This window comes from Penaeus monodon, chromosome 16 (assembly GCF_015228065.2).
Source record: "Penaeus monodon isolate SGIC_2016 chromosome 16, NSTDA_Pmon_1, whole genome shotgun sequence".
Classification (NCBI taxonomy): Eukaryota; Metazoa; Arthropoda; class Malacostraca; order Decapoda; family Penaeidae; genus Penaeus; species Penaeus monodon.
This window is the reverse complement of record NC_051401.1, coordinates 35,407,325-35,429,380: the sequence shown is the minus strand read 5'-3', so window position 1 is coordinate 35,429,380 and position 22,056 is coordinate 35,407,325. Positions and strand designations below refer to the sequence as shown.

The 22,056-nt window shown below is 32.2% G+C and overlaps 1 protein-coding gene across 4 annotated transcripts in view; it reads right to left on the bottom strand.

Annotated features, from left to right (window-relative positions):
- Positions 1-292: 292 nt before the first annotated feature.
- The window catches only part of LOC119582731 (39S ribosomal protein L36, mitochondrial-like), a 26,501-nt gene continuing 4,737 nt past the window's right edge, over positions 293-22,056 (bottom strand). For 3 of the 4 annotated variants that reach the window (XM_037931162.1, XM_037931163.1, XM_037931161.1), the window contains 2 exons: positions 11,389-11,538; positions 293-551 (listed from right to left, as the gene is read on the bottom strand). In XM_037931162.1, coding sequence (XP_037787090.1) covers positions 303-551; positions 11,389-11,538 — 399 coding nt within the window. In that variant the 3' untranslated portion in view covers positions 293-302. Of the gene's footprint in view, positions 552-11,388; positions 11,539-13,946; positions 14,019-22,056 lie in introns of those variants that run through there. The other variant, XM_037931160.1, reaches the window with a different exon arrangement.

The window sequence follows — 22,056 nt, the reverse complement described above, 5'->3', positions numbered from 1 at the left end:
AACAAATTTACTGGGAATTAATGTGAATTTAAAGGGGTGCCACTGCTTGGTGAGCTTTGGGGCGCAAAACCTCCCTCCTGACCGGTCCTTTATTTTCCTGTGACTTCCCACTCCACCCACAACCCTAACAGGCTTGCATCCACCAATCACAGCCAAACTTTTTGTTAACTTAGCTATCAGACTTAAGTGAAGACTATATTTTTATCATAAAAGCTAGAGAAATATAATTTAGGTAGAGTTAATAAAAAGACTCAAAAGTTTCAAACTTCATTATTATTCACATAAAATTACATAATGCTATTTTACATACAGGATGTGTCATCTTTGCTATATACATCTACCAGGGTCTGTTTGGTGACTGTGTTGCATGTGTCAAAATCCAAGTATTCTTTTCCTTTTTCTGCATTCCATTGCTTTTTGTCCCTTGGGTTGTTTTGAAAAATCACATAAAGTTGCCCCTTCCTCATAACAAAATAACAATCATCACACCTCAAAGTTAGTTTCCCTTTCTGCTTCATTCCACATGATTGTACCACCAATGTTGGAGCAGGCTGACAAGAAAAGAAAAAAGTCACTGTTTTAGTTTTAAAATATTTGTTGTGAAATAAATGTTTTTCATTGCATCTTGCTCTGATAAAAGGCCATAAAAGATGTACCATGTAATAAGCATCAATCGTTACTAGCAAGCACGAAAAAGCACTTCTCAAACTCGCACTCACCAATAGATGCTGGATCTTGATTATTCTGATATTCAACAAATTATAACCTGTTCTATTTCCATTTTTTCCCTCTCTCTCTCAATAGATCAGTTCACACTGTTTTCCTGAATAAAATTAAACTACTGCCCATATGTTAACCCAATCGCCACGTTTGGCAAGAATACATGCCATGCGCCACTGTAAACACGTTTATTTATTGTATTCACACATAGATGGCTCTACAAGTGCTTAGTCCATCAAGGTCACTTATTATTCCTAAGCTTTCTCACCTGTTACCCCCTTTCCTTTACTTTGGACAGGATCTTTTGCATTATTTTCATTGTCTTAAATGTTAACAATGTATTTTAATAATAACTTTCATAATCATCAGCATCAATTAACACTAATAACATAGTGATATCATTGTATTAAAACTTGAAACGCATTTTCTCCCGCCATTCAAGGAATGCGAAATCAAGACCGGTCAGTAAAAAGGGAGCTACTAGATAGACTCCTTGGAGTCTGACACAATGTGGAGCATCTGTATGTAACAAATTCACGACAACCTACGGGCTACTTCTGGAGGGGACAGAACTCAATCCGTGTGATTGTGGGTTTAAAAAAACTGTGATCTAGTCTTTAATCACTACGTACCCTACTTCTCAACCAAAAATATTTTGACTTCTTTAACACTTTTTGTTCTCACTCAAGAACCATTTAACCACTTTAGAAAAAAAGAGCTTTGAGATCTCCATCAGGTATAAACATGAATAAGTGAAGCTATATATACCAAATAAAACAAAAAAAAAAAAAAAAAAAAAACAAAATTATATATATATATATTATATACATATATCATATATATATATCACATATATATCTATAATATATATATACATTATATATACATATATACATAGGACTATACATATATTTATATATATATACATATTACATCAACATATATACATTTATATACATATATATATCCATATATACATATAATTCTATTTATATAGATACCCATATATATATTACATATTATTATATATACATATATACATTATATACACATATATTACTATATATATGTAGATATATAGATACTCATCTATACATACATATTTATCCCATATACTATATCCATTCTAGATATCCATATATATATAGCATATATATATATCAATATCTATCTGCCATATATATATATACAATGATGTGTGTGTAAATACAGTAACTACTATATATCTACATATAGACATATACATATCTATATACATATATAGTATACTACAATATATACTGTATCTATTATATTTATATTGATATGTATATATCTTGCTTATCTATATATATGTATATCTATATATATATGTATTCTAAATTATATATTTAATATATCTATCATTATATATATGTATATTCTAATCTATCTGTATATGTATATATCTATGTATATGTATATTACTATATTTGTCTATTGCTTATATATATCTAATATATATATATTATACACTAGGATTATCTAATTGATATGTCTTACATTTAGAGTCGTAGTGTGTGTGATTGGTATATGCTATTGTATGTATATATATATATATAATTAACATATATGTCTATATTATTATTATATAACATATATGTATCATCATATATATCTATATGTATATGTAATATTATCATCACTTATAGTATATATAGGATATATATACTAAATATATATAGCTTAGTATCATATATAGTAATCCTGTATTATTACATTATAGCATACACTGTATTATTACATTTTATATATATATCATATATCTATATAACTTATTCTAGGCTATATTCTATATATATTAACACATGTATATATATATATATATAGTTTATATGCTCTATATCTTTCACTATATCGACTATAGTATATAACTACTCGTATTATATATATATCTACACAAGGTATATAATAATATATATATATAGATATATATATATATATAGTAATTATATATAATAATCGTCCGGTATATATATCTATATATATATAGATCTATCATCATAATATATACTATATATGCATGTTATATCTATATATCTCTCATAACATGTTTATATATATCTATATATATCATCTATAGTATAGTCTATCCGATAATGTATATATTACTATTAGTTAGCATTGTATATCTATCCTATATATATGTAATATATATATATCTATTCTATAGTATCTATATTAATATACATGGATATAGTTATATATACTATACATGTATACAATGTATATATATTATCTATCTATCTATATATATATATATCTGTATATATATATATTATCTAATTGTATATATAGTCTATATATATATATTACATGTTATATTATATCTATATATAATAGATATATATATAAGTCTAGTATCAGGTGTGTGTGTGTGTATAGTGTGTGTGTGTGCTGTATATTATATATATATATATTTAATAATATATATATATGATATACATGTATAATTATATAGGCTATATATTCTATAATATATATTACATTTATCTTAATATATATATATAACATGTATATATATAATCTAAATATATATATATATAATCTATATATATATATATATATATATTTATACATCTACTGTGTGTATATCTATAATATATATAATATATACATATAATATATATCTACATAACATATCTATATAGAACATATATATATATACATATATATATAGATACATTATATATACCTATCTATATCACATATATATATAACATATCTATATACATATATCTATATATAATCCATATAATATATACACACATAATATATATATATTATCTATATTATAATGCTATATATATATATACATGTATATATATATAATAATCTCTATATATATATTATATTATATATCGTCTAGCTGATATCTATATCTCTCTATATGTATATATTATATTCTCTATGTATATCTATCTATATGTTATATATATCATCTATGTCATCTATTATGATCTCTTATATAGTTACATATATATATAGTTTCTCTATTAGACATCTACCATGTCTATATATTACTATATATATATGTATATCTATACAGTAGACAATATATATATAATCATACAAATACATCTATAATATATATTACATACACACACCATATATATTATATATATATACATATATATATATATCTTATATATATATCATTTCGTATATATATATATATCTATCTATATGTCTCTACATGTAATATATATAATATAAGTATATCTATATATATATATATAATATATAATCTATATATTCTATATACATGTATCTATATTCTATATCGATATATATATCTATGTATCCCTATATATCTATCTATTATATATACATATCTCTATCTATATATATATATATATATATACTACATCTATCTAGCATTCTATATATAGTGTGTATAGCATATCTAGTGTGATATATTGTATTATATATATATTGTATTATAATCTATACTGCTATATATAGTATGTCTCTGTATATATGGTATATATATCTAGTCTATATACTATCTATCTCGCTTGTACTATCTGTCTATCTTATATCTCTCTCTATCTGTATCGTCTAATATCAATCTCTATGTCTCTCTATCTATATATATATCTATCTTATAGTATCAGTCTTATATCTCTCATCTCTACTCTATCTCTCTACTCTCTCCTCTTCTCTCTCTTGTCTCTTCTCTACTGGCTATACTATGTTACTATCTCTCTCTCTCTCTTCTCTCGTCATCTCTATATCTCATCTCTCTCTCTCTCCTCCCTCTCTCGTCTCTCATCTCTGGCGCTATCTCTCTCTATCTCTCCCTCTATCTCTCATATGTCTATACTCTCTCTCTCTCGTTAATCCATCTCTTCTCTCTCTCTCTATATACCAGCATATATATGTAATATATCTATATCCTCTATGCTATATCTGCTCCTAATATATATATCTATCCTATACTATCTATATATCTCGTCTACATATCTATGTAGTTATCTATATCTTTTATCCCTCATAGCATATAGATTATCCTTATCCCTATTCCTACTATCATCATATCTATATATATACATTCTCGTATATATATATATCTATATCTCCTCTACATATCTACATATACATATATCTATAATATATATCTCTAATCTACCCTTATTATATATATATATTATATATATATAGAGATTATAATATATGTATATATATAGGTATATATATATATATATATATATAGATATATATGTATATCTCTATATATATTCTATATGGTATATGTCTCTGTAGCTACTACTCTTTTACATCTCTCTCATATCTCTATCATATCTGTGTCTCGTCTAGATCATTATCGTGTTATGTATATTATATCTCTCTATAACTCTGTGCTATTCTACTCTCATATCTCTCTCTCAATCTACTCCTCTCATCCCTTCATATGTGTCTCTCCTCTCTTCTCTCCGCTCTCTCTCTCTCTACTCTCTCTCTCTTGTCAGCTCTCTCTCTTCTCTCTTCTCTCTCTTCTCTTCTCTCTCTCTCTCTGTCGCTGTGTATCCTCTCTCCTCTCACTTCTCTCTCACTCCCTCTCTTCGTCTCTCTACTCTCTCTCTACGTCTCCTCTCTCTCTGTTTCTCTCTCTCTCTCCTCTGTCTCCTCCTCTCTCTCTCTCGCTCTCTCTCTCCGTGGAGTGTGTGTGTCTCTCTCTCCTCGTCTCATATGTCTCCTTGTCTCTCTTTCCTCTCTCTCTATCTCCTCTCTCTCTCTATACTCTCTGTCTACTCTCTCTCTCTCCTCTCTCTCTCTCTCCTGTGTCTATTCTCTCTCTCTTTCTCGCTTCTGTGTCTCTCCTCTCATCTCTACTCTCTCTCCTCTTCTCTCTCTCTCTCTCTTCTGTTCTCTCTCTCTCCCTCTCTCTTGTCTCTCTATCTCTCTCTTCTATCTCTCTCTTTGTCTCCTCTCTCTCGTCTCATCTATCCTCTCTTGTGTTGTGCGTGTGTCTCCTCTTCATCTTACTCTCATCTCGTTTCTCTCTCTGCAAATCTCTCTGTCGTACTACTCTGTCGCTCTTCGCTTTCTCTAGTCTCTCTCTGGTGTCTCTCTCTCTCTCCTATCGTGTCTACATCCTCTCCTCTCTCTCACTCGCCTCTCGTCTCATCTCTCTCTCTCTGTCTCTCTCTCTCTACCTCTGTCTCTCTCTGTTGCCTCTCTCTCCGTCTCTCTCTCTCTCTACTCGCTCTCTCTCTTCTGTCTCCTCGTGTTCTCTCTCCTCTCTCTCTCTCTCTCTGTCTCTGTCTCTCTCTCTCTCTCCCTCTTCGCGTATGTGTCTCTCTTCTCTCCGTGCATCTACTCTCTCATTCTATCTCTCTCTCTCATCTATCTTCTCAGACTACCTCTGTCTATCGACTGTGCTCTCGCTCGTACGCTCTCGCTCTCCTCTCTTCTATCTCTATCTCGGTATCTTATGTGCCTCTCTCTCTCTCCTAGATATCGTCTCTCTCTCTCATGTCTCTGTCATCTGTCTCTCTCTTGGGGTCCCCCCTCCTCCCTCTTCTCGTCTCTCTCTGTCTCTCTCTGTATCTCTTCTCTCTATCTCTCGTACATCTCTCTATATCTCTCTTCCCTCTCCATCTCTCTGTGTCTCTCTCTCTCTCTCTCTCTCTCTCATGTCTCTCTTCTCTCGTTCTCCTATCTCTCCTCTCTTGTGTATTCGCTCTCTCTCTCTGTGTCTCTCTTATCTCTCTCCCTCTCTCTCTCTCTATCTCATACCTCTCTCTCTCTCTCAATCTCTCTTCTCTCTCTACTGGGTGTGCGATTCCCCCTCTGTCTCCCCTATCATCTATCCTTCTTCTCATTTCTCTACCTCTCTCTCTTATCTCTCTCTCTCTCCACCTATCTCTCTCTCTCTCTCTATCTCTCTCTCTCTCCTCTCGTCTCTCCTCTCTCCTTCTATCTCCCTCTACTCTCGTGTGTGGCGCGTCTATCGGGCTACTCTCTCTCGCTCCCTATCGCTCTCTCTCTACTCTCTCTCTCTCTTATCTCTGTGCTCTCTCTCTCTCTCTCTCTCTCTCTCTGTCATTCTCGTATGTCTCTCTCTCTCTCTCTATTCTCATCTCTCTCTCTCTCTCTCTCTCATCTCTGTGTCTCTCTCTCTCTCTCGCTCTCTCTCTCGGTGCTCACTCATCTCTCTCTGTCCTCTCATCGCTCTCTCTGTGTGGTGTCTCTCCTCTCTTCTCTTCTCTCTCTCTCTCTCTCTCTCTCTCGCTCTTCTCTCTGTGGTCTCTCCTGTTCGTCTGTGTGTGGTGTCTCTCTCTCTCTCTATCCCTGTCTCTCTGCTATCATCTCTCTCTCCTATCTCTCTCTCTCTCCTCCTCTCTGTTCTCTATCTCTCTCTCTACTCTCTATCTATCTTCCTCTCTCTCTCTCTCTCTCTCCTATATCTCTCTAGCTTAGCTCATCTATACATCTCTCTCTACTCTCTATCTCTCATTTTCCCTATCTATATATAGTATCATCTCTCTCTATCTATCTCGATCCCCCTCTCATCCCTATATTTCATACTCTCTCTATATATCTATCTTATCCATGTTATAATATCTCTAGTCTACCCACACCCATATCTCTAATATAATATACACCATCTATATATCATATATATATAGTAGATGAGATATATAGATATATATATATACACTATATAGACACAATATCTCTATATAGTGTATAAGTATATAAGTGTGCTATATATCTATATACCCACATATATATATCTTAGTATCTATATATCTATATATATATATTATAATATACACACACACATATGTATATTCTATATATATATATATCTACATATATATATATCAATAATTATCTAATATATCTATATATATACATATATATCTACATTATATATATATCTATATATATCTCTATCTAGTCTCATATATCTATCTATACTAATGTATCTATATCTTATATATCAGAGTATATCTATATATATATCCACTTATATCTAATATATCTATAATCTCTATTATAATAGATCTTATATATCTGTAATATATATATATCTATATACATATGTATATCTATATATGTATATATATATATATTCTATACATCTGTATATATATTCTATATATATATAATATAATTTATTACGATATAGTATATATACCGATCTATATAGTACATATATAATTATACATAATATATATTATATATATATTTCTCCATCTATAATAGCATATATATATTATATCTATAATATACATAGATATATTATATATATATATATACTATATATTTATATATACATATATAGTATATACATCTATATATATATATATATATTACATATATATATATATAATACATATATATAATAATATATATAGATACAGATATATATATATAATACAGATTATATATATATACATATATTATATATATGCATATATACTAATATATAGATATATATACTATATATCTATTATACATGTATATATACATTATATATTATCATACATACATACAATACATATATCTATATATATATATATATATACTATACTATATATATTTATATATTATATATATATATATACATATATTAAATAACTAATCCCTTCCTGAAAACTAGGACTCGAACCTAGGTCACTCCGGGTATGAAACCGGAGGCCAGTGCTAACCAAACCATAGCCACACGACCCACTAAAAGGAGTGTGCAACTAGAGCTTACTATCTCCATAGACATTACCTGTCTATCATACTTGAGTAATGACAGCGAAGTTTTTTACGCTCACAAGTCCCGTGGGCACTCGGTGGAAATTGATTAGCAATTCAAATCCTATGTCAGATGTCCCTGAGGTATATTTTATGAAAGATGAATAATGCAATGCACATGATATCGATATACAACCCTCCTGACAGCGACCTCGAACCTAGGTCACTCCGGGTGTGAAACCGGAGTCCTGGTCAGGGAGGGTTGTTATTTATCGATATCAATGTATATATGTATAATATATGTATATATGTCTAATATAATACATATATATACATATATAAATATATATACATTATATATATGATATATAACCTACTATTATATATACATATATATATATATAGCACATATATCCTATATATATCACTATATATATAATATAACATATATATATTATATAGAAATCAATATATCATATACATATCTTATCTATATATACATATAGTAATATAATTTATATATATGTATATATTTATATAGTATTATATGTATATATATGTATATTATGTAATATATATATATATATATATGTATATATGTATATGTCTATATATATATATAATATTATATACATTATATATAACATTAGATATACAATATTTACATATATAGTATACTATGTGTATTTACATATAACATATTATAACATATATATGGTCCATATATATACAATATATACATATACTATATATACATATATCGTATACTATATATCATATATATATACATATATATACATATATTATACATATATATAATATATATATATGTCTATATATGTACATATGTATATTTAATGTATATATATGTATAATATATATACCTATGTTATATATATGTATATATATAGTACTATACAATGTTATAAGATATGTCTTATAATATATACATATGTAATATATATGTATATATATTATATATATACATAATTATTATATATTTATGTGTGTTGTCGTCTAGATACATATGTAATATATATGTATGGTAAGTATATCATATCATGTATCTGTTATCTATATATATATATATTCTATATCTTATATATCTATATATTATATATCTATCTAAATATCATCTATTATATATATAATATATATAATATGTCGATATTATCATCTATATATTATATATATAGATATAATATATATATGTCTATATATATATACATATATATATAATCTAATATATAATCTATATCTGTCTACTATTATATATATATATATATCTAGTGATCATATACATAGCTATAGGTCTACTGAAATCTATATAACATCTGTAGTATAGGTATATAATATGTATATATTATATATATCTATATATATATACTGTATATATTATATATATATATATATGTTCTATATATATATATATTATATATCTATATATGTATCTCATAGTTATGTAAATACTATATGCTAGTGTGTACTATATAATATATAGTATATATATGATTATATGTATATATATTATATAATTAAATATATATATGTAATCTATATATGTATATATATCTAATATTATACTATATTATATATATATATATACGTATATTATAATAGTAATAATATATTATGTTATATATATCTATATCTAATATATAGATTATATATATGTGCTATCTATCGTCTCTAATATATATATATTATCTACATATATCATATATATCTATATATACTATATCTATATCTAAATATTATTATTATCCTATATATATGCTATATAATATATATATATATAGATCTGATCTCATATATATATATAATAGATCTCTTAATCTAAATATATATCTAATATATTCTATTATAATATATACATATAATATATATAATAATCTATATATATTACATACTATCTCTCTATAATATATCATTATCTAGCTCATCATCGCAATATCTCTCTCATATATATATATATCATATCTACTATATCATACTATCACTATATCTATATATATCTCTCTCTAATCTATATAAAAACTCTATATATATATCATCTTATATATATATCAGTCTTATCTCTATATCCTTAATATATATATATACATGAATAACTCTCTATACTCTCAATTTATATATATATCCTCTATATCTATCTATAATCATATATATCTATATAATCTATACTTATCTATATATATAATATGTATCTATATTTTCATCTATAGTCTCTCTATATATCTATATATATATAATCTATATCATATATATCGATCTATATATATTACTACATATATATCTCTATATCTAATATATATATATATATAATATTCTCTTATATATTATATCTTATATATATACGCTCTAATATATATATCTTATGATCTTAATATAACTATATATATTGTATATAATATCTGTCTCTATAGATCTATCATATATATATATATAATATATATCATCTTATATCTCATTCTCCTTATATCTATTATAGAGATATAGATTATATATCTATGTCATTATATCGCTATACTAGATCATTATTATCTATATCTCTATCTTCCTTTCTTATATCTCGTATATATCTATATAGATATATTAATATAGATCTCATATCTATATTTATATCTATACTAATATATCTATATATAGCTAATATATATATATATCTATCAGATTATATCTATATAATAATATATATCTCTACATATATATATCTATATATATCAGATATATATATATTATATATATATATATATATATACTAAAATGAAGAAAAAGAAATCAAAACATCCAAAGACATTGCACTTTAAGAGCTACAAAACTTTAACCATGTTCTTCGATGTTTGGTACTTTATGCTATCAGTCAACTCAACTAAAGATGATCAGGAAAAAATTTAAATGATCAGAAAAGCAACCGTGAGAATCTGAAATATTTTATACAGCTCCATTTACCTGTAGTATTGGTTTTTTTATAACTTCTCTTGAAATTACAGGCATCATATGAAGAAGCCTCATAAATGGAGATGTAACACTTGAAATTCGGCATCCAGGTACTGCTCTGTGGAGTAATGACAAGCAGCGTACTGTGAGAGACTGCATTCTCTGAAAATATATAAAGTGAACTGGGATTACAAACCTACACTGAATCCAAATAACTTTGTCAACTATCATACATCACTAAAATACTGACAACAATTAACTCCAGCATGCCAAAGCAAGAGCAAGTTTTATGACAACTAGGGCTGTACCCAGCACAAAGCCAAATACATCATGATGCCTATAATCATTCCCACAGGTATGGGGTTAATATTCAATTAAGGTGACATCTTTCATTGGTGGATATAAATTTACATATATTTCCCTTAGGAAGGAGTATTTCTAAAGTTAATCTATACATAGCTGCTCTCCATGAATACTTGTGAAGAATGTGCTTCCTGCTATCCAGATATATTTTCAGACTGCACAAACCAATTATAGTGACAGTATTGGCCTTTATGGAGGATGATCTTGAAATATTCCAGGGAAATTTGCAGTGTAAACATCAAAAATAAACTTCAAACAATATGTAAATCTTACAAGAGTGCCAGCAGAATGTCAACTGATAACAGCAAAAGGTCAAACAACTGCCATAACATGTGAACCTACAGTGCTCAAACATATATATTCTGGAATGAAAATATATGGACTCACTCCTGACAAAAAATTATGAAGGAGACCTACAAACTGCACTTCACCAGAATACATGTGGATGAGTGTTGTTGGCCTTTCATCAGAGCACCAACAGGGTTGCTGGTCACCATAATAACTGACATCAGGCTACTCTACTTGATGCCAATATAATTGCTACAGTTGGTTTCAATAGAAAATGTGCATAGAAAGCAATGCATTATTTGCAAATTTGTTAGTCTCACCAATGTACAGCTTTTGGCAGACTTCTAGAATAGGACTACATCTTGAAACCATCAAATCTAGTTTCAATGGACTCCTATTGATATCTACTTATCAAAACTAGTAGTAATAATCAGCAGAAAGAATAAATAAACACAATATGAATAACCAAAAACTCCCATAATTTCCACAATGCAGGGCTGAGCAGATGTTTCTCTGGAAGTGCCAATGCCTCTGCTTAGTTATGATGTCATTCATGGGGCATGTCACTCAGACTTGTCCAGGCTTTGTTTTGCCAGTCAGATGTGGTGGAGATTTTATAATCTAAGGTAATTAGCCCCATGTTCAAAATACAGCGACAGGGTGGGGCTTAGAAAGAAGCCCCTAAGTATAGCATTATGATAAAGTAATGTGGCAAAAAGGGTAAAAATTAGTTAACAATCAGGATAAGTGGACAGACAAAGGAGATGAAGAAGAGAAAGAGAAGGAAAGGGGGAGAAGAAAAGACAGCGCAAAACATGTCGAAGCAAGGATAGAGCTCTAAGGCATTGGGCCTCAGCCTCCGTCTCGTAAGACACCCCATGACAACAGTGAGCAAGGGATGGGGGAGGTTTAGACGTACTATGGAATATACTTACTACAAGAAATAGATTGGATTATAAGGGAACACTTATTGCCGGAAGAATTACTATTCATTATATATGCTGCAAAAAGATGAATTGAAAACAATGAATTATTGAAGAACGGTTACTGAGTTGGGCCAAATCACTGTTTGAAAATTATATTTCAAAGGCAAGAACGTGTATCAACTGTTTAGAAATATATAGACACTTTATTAACCCATTCCTGACGGATGGCATGTACGCACATGCCATGGCATGGCGGGACTATCTGCCGGGGGCATGTATGTACATGCCATGGTGTATTATTGAGATGCAACGAAGTTATTTTTTGTTACAATCACGGCCAAAATATTTATGGTGGTCACACGGACAGTGAAAGTGTGATTAAATCGTTTTTAACACTTTCTCATTTTTACTATGAAAAAAAAATAAATAAAAATAAAAAATAAAAAAAATCAACTTCATGATGCTGCACACTGCTCATTTCATTCAAACTATAGACTGAATAATGATCAACAATGGAGTCTATATAACAACAAAAATACCCTTCAGTCTCGAGTTATCAAGAAGTCTGCAGTAGAGACATTTAAAATAATGACCTGAAATACGAACATATCTTCATAGTTTGACGAATAAACAGGCATGGGATGCTGGTATTGTGGCATGAGTGGTCGACGACATGCTAGGGCGACGATATAAGCCCCCAGCAGCGGGGCCCGGGCCACTATGAATACTACCTGTCGGGAAAGGGTTAATTGCTTTCTGTGTTTTCCTTTTAGCTTCTCATTTCATGTTTAACCTATCCTCAACATTTACTTATATCTAACATCAACCTGAAAACAATGACTGGATTCTGGTTTGTACCTTCACAGAGTTAACATCTAACAGTATTTGTAACTTTCTTGAGTGCAGTGTACATAAAACAATTTAATGGACATAAATCTCAATCTAGATCCAGGAGAAAACCCTGCCAAACGTGATATGGCCTACGATTCTCACCCAAATAGATGACCACAAGAGAATAGCGACAGCAAGACAGACTCGCATCCCAAACATCCCTGGAAAAACAAAAATGGCAGGAACTTCACAGATCATAACCCGAAAACAACTGAAAACGCACCAATGCACAAGCAAGAAAATCAAAATGTAGTTCTAATTAACTTAAGGGGTGAATCTGAAGCCTAAACTTTAACAATCCAATACAACAAACTCACTATACAAATCAGATTTCCAAAAATGTATAATTGAAGATTCCACCTCTCAATGAAATAAAAGAACTGGGAGACTGGGAAATATAATGCAAACAGCTGGCATCAAGCAAAAACATAGGATGCCCATGTCAAAATATTTCCACTAGAAATAGAAATAACCCCAGAAGAATTAAAAAGGAAAGAAAGAATAATAAGTGGAAATAATATTAAAATAGTGGAAGTAATAAGAATTAAAAATAACAACAGAGAAAAAGAAAATGAGAATAAATGGATTCCAACTAAGTCTCTTAAGATTCATATTCAAAGGCAGACTACTGGAGAAGGTAATAAGAGGTCATATATCATACTCAGTCCATGGCATACTTTCCCCGTCCCTAAATGTTCCAGGTGTCTGAGGTATGGGCATGATTACTGCTTTTATTGTCATGGTGACCACCCACCAAATACAGACTCGTGTAAAATACATAGAGAGGCCCAGAATGTAAATACAAAAAATATAACACCCAATGATTTAGAAATTAAAAAACATTGCAAGAGTTAAAGCCACTTCAGAATAAAGATACTTCAACTCTTAGAGCCCTTCCACAAACCCAACAACCAATCAAAAGCCAAGTTACACAAACATCCAACAATCAAAGAAAAACACAAACATACAAACAACAGAACATGCAAACATATAAACAAACAGAACACATAACAACACAATTATATGGCCAGACTTTAAGTCAGTCCCAAACTATAACATTAGGGCAAAGAACCCAACGAAACCCAAAAACCATAATGCACACAAAAATAAAAAAGACGAGGCAAACATACCAGGAAAAAATGCACAGATCAAGAGAGATGATTTAAACATAACAAAATCAGTACAAAAGACTCAATCACAAAAACTTTAGGATAAAGATGGAACTCCATAAGTGAAGCTCCAAAAACACAAAAGATTTCAGCTGACTAAAGATAAAGATTTTTCATGGATTGAACCAGTGAAGAATATAATCATGTACCATCATATATACTAAAATCACATGAACTCTAAAAAAAAAAAAATGCACATAGTAAAATATTACTGAAACCTAAATAAAGTACACCAATCATCAAAGAAACGATTCTCTGTAATATTTAGGTCATTACTGAAAAAAGTATAATATTGGCACATAAGAACCACCAGATTTGATAGGACTATGTGAGACCTGGCTGATAGAAAAAGTACAATTTTAATTTTAAAAATTAAAGTTAATTAGAAAGCAGAAGAGACAAATCAGAAGGGGTCTAGCATTTTGTGTAAAGAAGAATTACATACAGGCATATAGAATCTGTTAAGAGACTGATTTTATAAATAAAAATAGAATCCTGGGAATAAGATTACACCTATTAGAAATAAATGATTATGATATACTTCTTATTTATTCCATGTAATATATAAGTAGAAGAAATATTAGAATGTTTATGTAACAAACCGATGAACCAAAACTGATAATGGAAGATTTTACACACATCATAACATGTTGCAGATGTGCAAATTAATTTTAGCCTATCAAATATCATGTAAAAAAACATATTTGTGTGAACGTCATTGGTACAAACAATATAGAAGCTTCCTAACCACGCACCCAGGTTCAGATTTACAGAGTATATCCAATAATGGAAAAACAAACACAATTGACCCTAATAATACCTCATCTACCTCTAGTTACTTTGAGTAGAGTAAGGAACCCACTTTCGAAAGTTACCACTTACCCTTTATCATAACATACCCTCCAAAAAGCACAACCTAAAGAAATGGAAATTCCATAAAGGGTGGAGGACAAATATCAAATGGAGATAGAAGGTAAACATATTGCAAAAAATAAAAACTTTAAAGAATTAACCAACTTATTAAAAGACTAAGGTCCAAATATCTATGTTGAGAATGATTATGGGCTTAACAAACCAAATAAACCCTGATGGAATTCAAATTGGGCAATGAAGTATAAACCAAAGAAACAAAGCATACACACATGGGAAAAAAAAACAGTCCAGAAAACCATTTCCACTATAAAAACATTAGCATAGCTAGATAAACAATAGAGAAAAAAAAAATCCTGGGAAAATTTCTGCAACACTAGATTTTAAAAACATCATTAGAAAATTAATGGAGCTTTACAGGTAAATTCATAACAAATGAACATCCAATCATTCATAATGACACAAGTCTCAGACGAAACATCAAGCTATAATTAATTTAAAGAAGAATTTAAAAGAATTATCAAAAAGTCACCCAAAACCATCATTAACAAAAACTTCAGATAAGATATAACAAAAAAAAAAAGCTGCCTATATAGAAAAATGCCATGGTTATTGTTCTCATCACATTGTGGCTTATTCCGTCCTCCATGCATTCTTTGCGGCACGAACACACTCTTTTCTGTCTCACTCTGCCGTTGATGGTGGATGAACAATGTGATTGTTTTAAAGCTGGACAACGAATTTGGCGAGTTTTGCTGCCGTGAAAAAGAGTTTGACCGAATTGCAAGAGGCACTTTCCACAAAGAACACACTCTCGCGTTTGCACTCATGCGTAATTTGTCTAACGAATCCCGAGAGTTTCGTTTGTTCGCATCTCGTGTCTGGTTTTGATTGTTTTCCCAGGCATTTCTGTCGGCCACCTATCCTGTTAGAACGAGTTTCCCTGCAATATGGCAGATGCAATTTTGTCTGCCATTTAATTGAAAATCGCCAGCTTGTCTTATTCGGCAATTTGTTTGTTTTCATTCAGAGTCCCCATGTGAAAATCAAATAGAACGATAGATCGACAGGGTGATAGCACAGGAACTCCAGGGTATGATCCCCCTACAAAGTCTAAAATATGGTGTTTAATTGGCTATTGAAAACTCAGCTTGTCAGTATTCGGCAAAATTTTTTGTTTCCAGAGGTCTCCGGTGGAATCCAATTGTTATCCCATCAAACAGCGACTAGACAAATATGGCACCAATGTTTGTTTTGATGTTGCCAAGCGCGAGAGTGTGTTTTGCACTCAAAGTAATGCGTGCCGACAAATAGCAACAATGTGATGAGATCCAGTGGCGTACAATAACCACGGCGTTAAAAAAATGCTAAAACAAAAAGCAAAATACATAAATAACATAAGCAATATTACATAGATTCAAATTCAGCCCAACTCTTATTAAGAATACAAACCAAACAAATAACTTTGATATACAAAATACAAACACTACAATCAGAATCAGAAAATCATATACAGTGGCATCCTAGCACTAAGACATAAAGGTAATGCAATTGCAGACTTAGCAGCAAGGAAAGTGCACAAGTCAATTATTACATAAACATATCCACAACACTAAACATTCAGTAAAGGAAATTCAAACAAGCAGCCCAACGAATTGGAACATTGATCGAAATAATATATTAAACACAAAGACCACCTATTGGAAACACCAACCACAACTATGGACGAGATCAAAACACAAGTTAGTATGCTGGCCTAACCCGTATTTTCACAAAACATACAAAACTAAAACAACAACCTAGGATGGGCTAAACTTATAAAAGAACCTAGATACGATAAACAGACAGGAAGAATACAAGAAAGACATATGCTACTACAATGTCCCACGTTTCAACTCCTACAGAACTTATTTACTAGACGCCCTAGAAGAAAATAAATATCATAATCCAAATTTAAATCACACTTCAAATTACAGGGTCGATTCTACCATCCACAAAAGCATACTAGCACTTAGAGACATGAAGATATTTCTACTTCGCACACATATAAATGATTACATCTAAGCTACAAAGACAAGCAGATCAAAAGGAGCCGGGATACAGACATTATAGTTAAAACACTAAAAAAGAAGAAAACAAGGATTACAAACCGTTAATGACAAATTGCCTATTGTGATTAACTATTATCTTGCTGTTGTAATGGTCTCCCACCCGGCCTTTTTCTCTTTCATTGGTTTTCCGACTTTTACGGCTCGATATCGGGGCCTTTAATCCCATCCGGTCGATCCCCCAACCAAGAGCGTTTGTTTTCACATCCGGCACTCATCCCGCAAACTTCGCAGAGCATCTTAGAGAGAGTTTCCGCATGCGAGTCCAGGGAATTTTCAATCGTGGAAAATAAACCAACCGTTTTTTATTTATTTATTTTAGTTTTATTAGTATGCTTTCCTTTTATAATACACGTGTCTGTTCACCGAGAGAATATCTAGGAAATTCGAATTGTACAATTAGGTTTATTGCTATCTAAGCGCTAATTGATTTAATACCGTGCCTGTAGTTACCACGGAAAAGTTGTTTCGTTCGCAAGGAGGTAATATCCCTTTCCAGAAAAAGTGTCAGCCACTGTCTACTAAAATGGCTCGTTAAGGTGAGCGCAGAAACGGCCGGGCGCAGCAACCCCCCCCCCCCCCACAGCTCCAAAGAAATTCCCCCATCCTTATGTTAATGGTTAATGTTAGAAAAAAAAATGCTAGAATGGAGTGAAAGGGCATAGATGAGGAGCAATGAAATATTTGGGGATTTGTAAAGGTGATGGGTTACAGGTATAGGGCGTCAATAATAGGAAGTAACATCGTATTAGGAAGTGCTAAATTGCCAACATTTCTGAACACTGTAGAGAAGGTTGATATGGTTCGGACAGGGGTAGTACACCAATATAACTGTATGGAGGAGGTCATGTCAGCGAAACTAATCTTGGCAAACATTCGGTGAGGACTTACGTTGGCCTCTAGGAGGAAGATAGTGTAGCACTAGATTGCCACTTGCAACAATATCGTCGGCGAGTAAGCGAGCAAGTGCTTTCACATTCTGACATTCCTTGTGAAGAGACGGAACACTCCGTACAAGTATTAGGGAGTGAATTGTGCAGAATAGGTTTGTCCAATGAGGGTCATTCAAGTAATAGTGCAGCGTAGCTTGGGACTTTAGTTGTAACTGTAGACCAGGCGTGAACGTCGGAACGATTGCGAAAGGAACTTTGCCCTACCTGTTTTTGTAGACACGGTTGGGAAGAGAAGGATATTGTTCCAACTAACGGGGGACTGAAGGGGAATCACAAAGAATTCGCTACCCCATTTGGCCGGGCCAAAAAGGTACTCAAAAGGTGAAGCAGTAAGAGGACAGGGCGGAAGAAGAGTGGGGTGGTATGGAGAGTAGGTAGTGGCTGTTGGGGAGGAGGACACTAAATGATGAGAGTAGTAATAAGGGCGGTGGGGTAGCAGTAAGAAGACTTTACAATAGAGATTAAGTGAAGATGTTGGAAGAGGAAGGGGTGGATTCAGGAGCTTGAATAAGGACCTGGGTGGAGATTCGGAATGGAATCGAGTTGACAGCAAATATTAGTATCAGGGTTGGAGCGCGTGGCCAAAGGAGGGACAGCAGTCGGGAATCAATGAAGTCAATTTATATAGGCCGTTCTTTCAGCACGGCTCACTCACACCTAGGAATTGGACAGCAGGTGGTGAATAAAATGACGGAATGGAAAAGGAAGAAGACAAAACCATGGAAATTTTTTGGGCGAGGCTGAGGTCCCAGGTATGGATGATCCCCTACACGGGCTCTAGGGCTCCGTCCCTAAGCCCCCCTCCCCCACAACACACCAACCGACGCAATGGAGTAGGAGGGGGGTGGGCGTTGTATATATAGCTCGGCCGACTACCGTTGGTGACACACATGGGCGGTCCACTTAAGGGTTGTGTGGTTCCCCCCCCCAACTCTTAAAAACGCCTCTTTTTGCAGGCAAAATCTAGTTTCTGCAGGGCAAATTTTTCCTGGGTATTATAATTTATATTTTCTACCAATAATACGATATATATATAATGTTGATGTCAATTCGGGCTACTTATAAGAGCTACTGAGCATTTTCTTTTCGTTATTTGCAGGCAAAATTTTTTTTTCATGGGCAAATTTAATCCGTCACCCGTCCGCGCCACCCATCCGAACTCATAACAGAGTGACGCTCCCTGTTGACGCGCTCTGTGTGTGTATATAGGGAGGAAATTTCGGAACGGGAAACAAAATAGACTGTTAAACCGCTCAGCCGACTCCATTTACCTGCGTCATCTATAATCGACTAAACTCGCTTATAGATCTAAATAAACTGTTCACGTACAGATTCTGGATGTGGTTAACAAGGCATTCCTAGTTCACTTGCCATCCTCATTTGATGTAATACAGAAGATTTTACCCGCTGTTGTTTGGATCTATGCATATTCTATGGTAAAAAAAATTTTAGTAGATTCCGGTCCACCTAGGGAATCTATGAACCAGGTAGCTAGTTTCTTTCTGTCCGCATTATTATAATTCGACCCATGTAGTAAAATGAGTTTAAGTAGGCGCCGGCTCGAAAAATATTATTGTTGACACGCACACTTTCCTCTTCTGAGTTTACTCTTACTCAAAATTTCAGGCACCTTCCAAACATTGCAGTAGACTGCCACTCTTGTTGGCCTAACTGCAATTAGCTGAATCATAGGTCTGCTGCATTTGATACCCCCAATGAATACATAAAGTTATTTCGAGTTTATATTAGAATCCAAAATTGGAGAAGGATTCTATCCTGGTGCTTGTGTCCGCTTTAAAAAAAAACATGTCTTGCTTTTAGCCGGGCTGAAGCTGACTCTGTGCGGACACAGACTGACGAATTTAGAATGATAAAGTTATAATCTATTCAACAGTAAGTTGCGGTGCTTTAGGCATCTTTTTGGACCTAATAACTGACCTACGTGAGGTGATGGACAGTAGGAAGGGTCAGAGGGATTAGAAATGTAAAACTTAGCTCCTTGTTACCCGCCTTGGCCGGATTTTTGTAAAAAATCAAGAAGAAATATTGTGGGAAACCGCGTGTCCGGATCAATGAATAAAAATAGCCTTTTCTGTTATGTTTACTTTTTTTTCTTTCATTCAAATGATTGCTGTAGCTTCCGAACCCGTAATTGTTTCAGACTTTTCTGTAAGAATTAATATTTCACTACTTGATTTGTTTCTGTGTCGACTTTCTGACAAGAGGACATTACTATGTCATTAGGTGTGCGTGCAATCCAGTGTTTTCAAGTCGTGTGCTGTACCTAACATTCTATGACATGTCCTGTTATCAAATCAGCTAATCATTATAGCTCGTGTTGTGCGTCGAAGTATGGGCTCTATATGCAACGCCAAATACTTGCAATTAATTTCCAATCCGTGTGGTCGCCCGGGCGAGTATCGACGCTGTCAGACGTATGAAAAACCAATCGATCAAAATATCGTACTGTCTTGAATAAAACAGCCCTTCTCACACAGTTCTTAAAAACTCTGGTTTCCTTCCAAACGCATAAATCTGTCGCCTTTTACAAGTTGTTTTACATGTAGTCTACAAGACAAATAATATGATTGTTGTTGTAATTTTATGAATGCATTGCACACATGACGCATCAACCTAGAATTCTGGGTCATAACTTATTTGTCCCTAACACAACAATTTTAGCATGTTGTGCGTGTGTGTTACATTTATTGACTTCCACATTCCTACCACCCCTCCTTCCCATTCCGTGATCGTTGTTTCTGGGAGGAGGGCTTTAGGAGACTATAATTGAGGGCCAATGTAGGGAATCACCCCTGCCCCTCACCTGACAAATTTTGCAGGTCTTTACTTCTTCCTTTCCTTTTCTTCTCTTTTTTCATCTCTCTTCTGTTTACTTATCGAATGTCCAATTATTTTTTTACCTTATCGCCACAATATTTGATCATTTTACGACATTGCATAAGCTACTGTGATTGACTTCTACTACTCATCCTCTTTGTTTTTGAAATACGCCGCTTATGATGTGACGCGAAAGAATTTTATCAACATAAAACAGTTTGCTTGTCACCTTTCAGTTAAATTGCCTATAAACTTCAAGCTATTTGAAGCCATT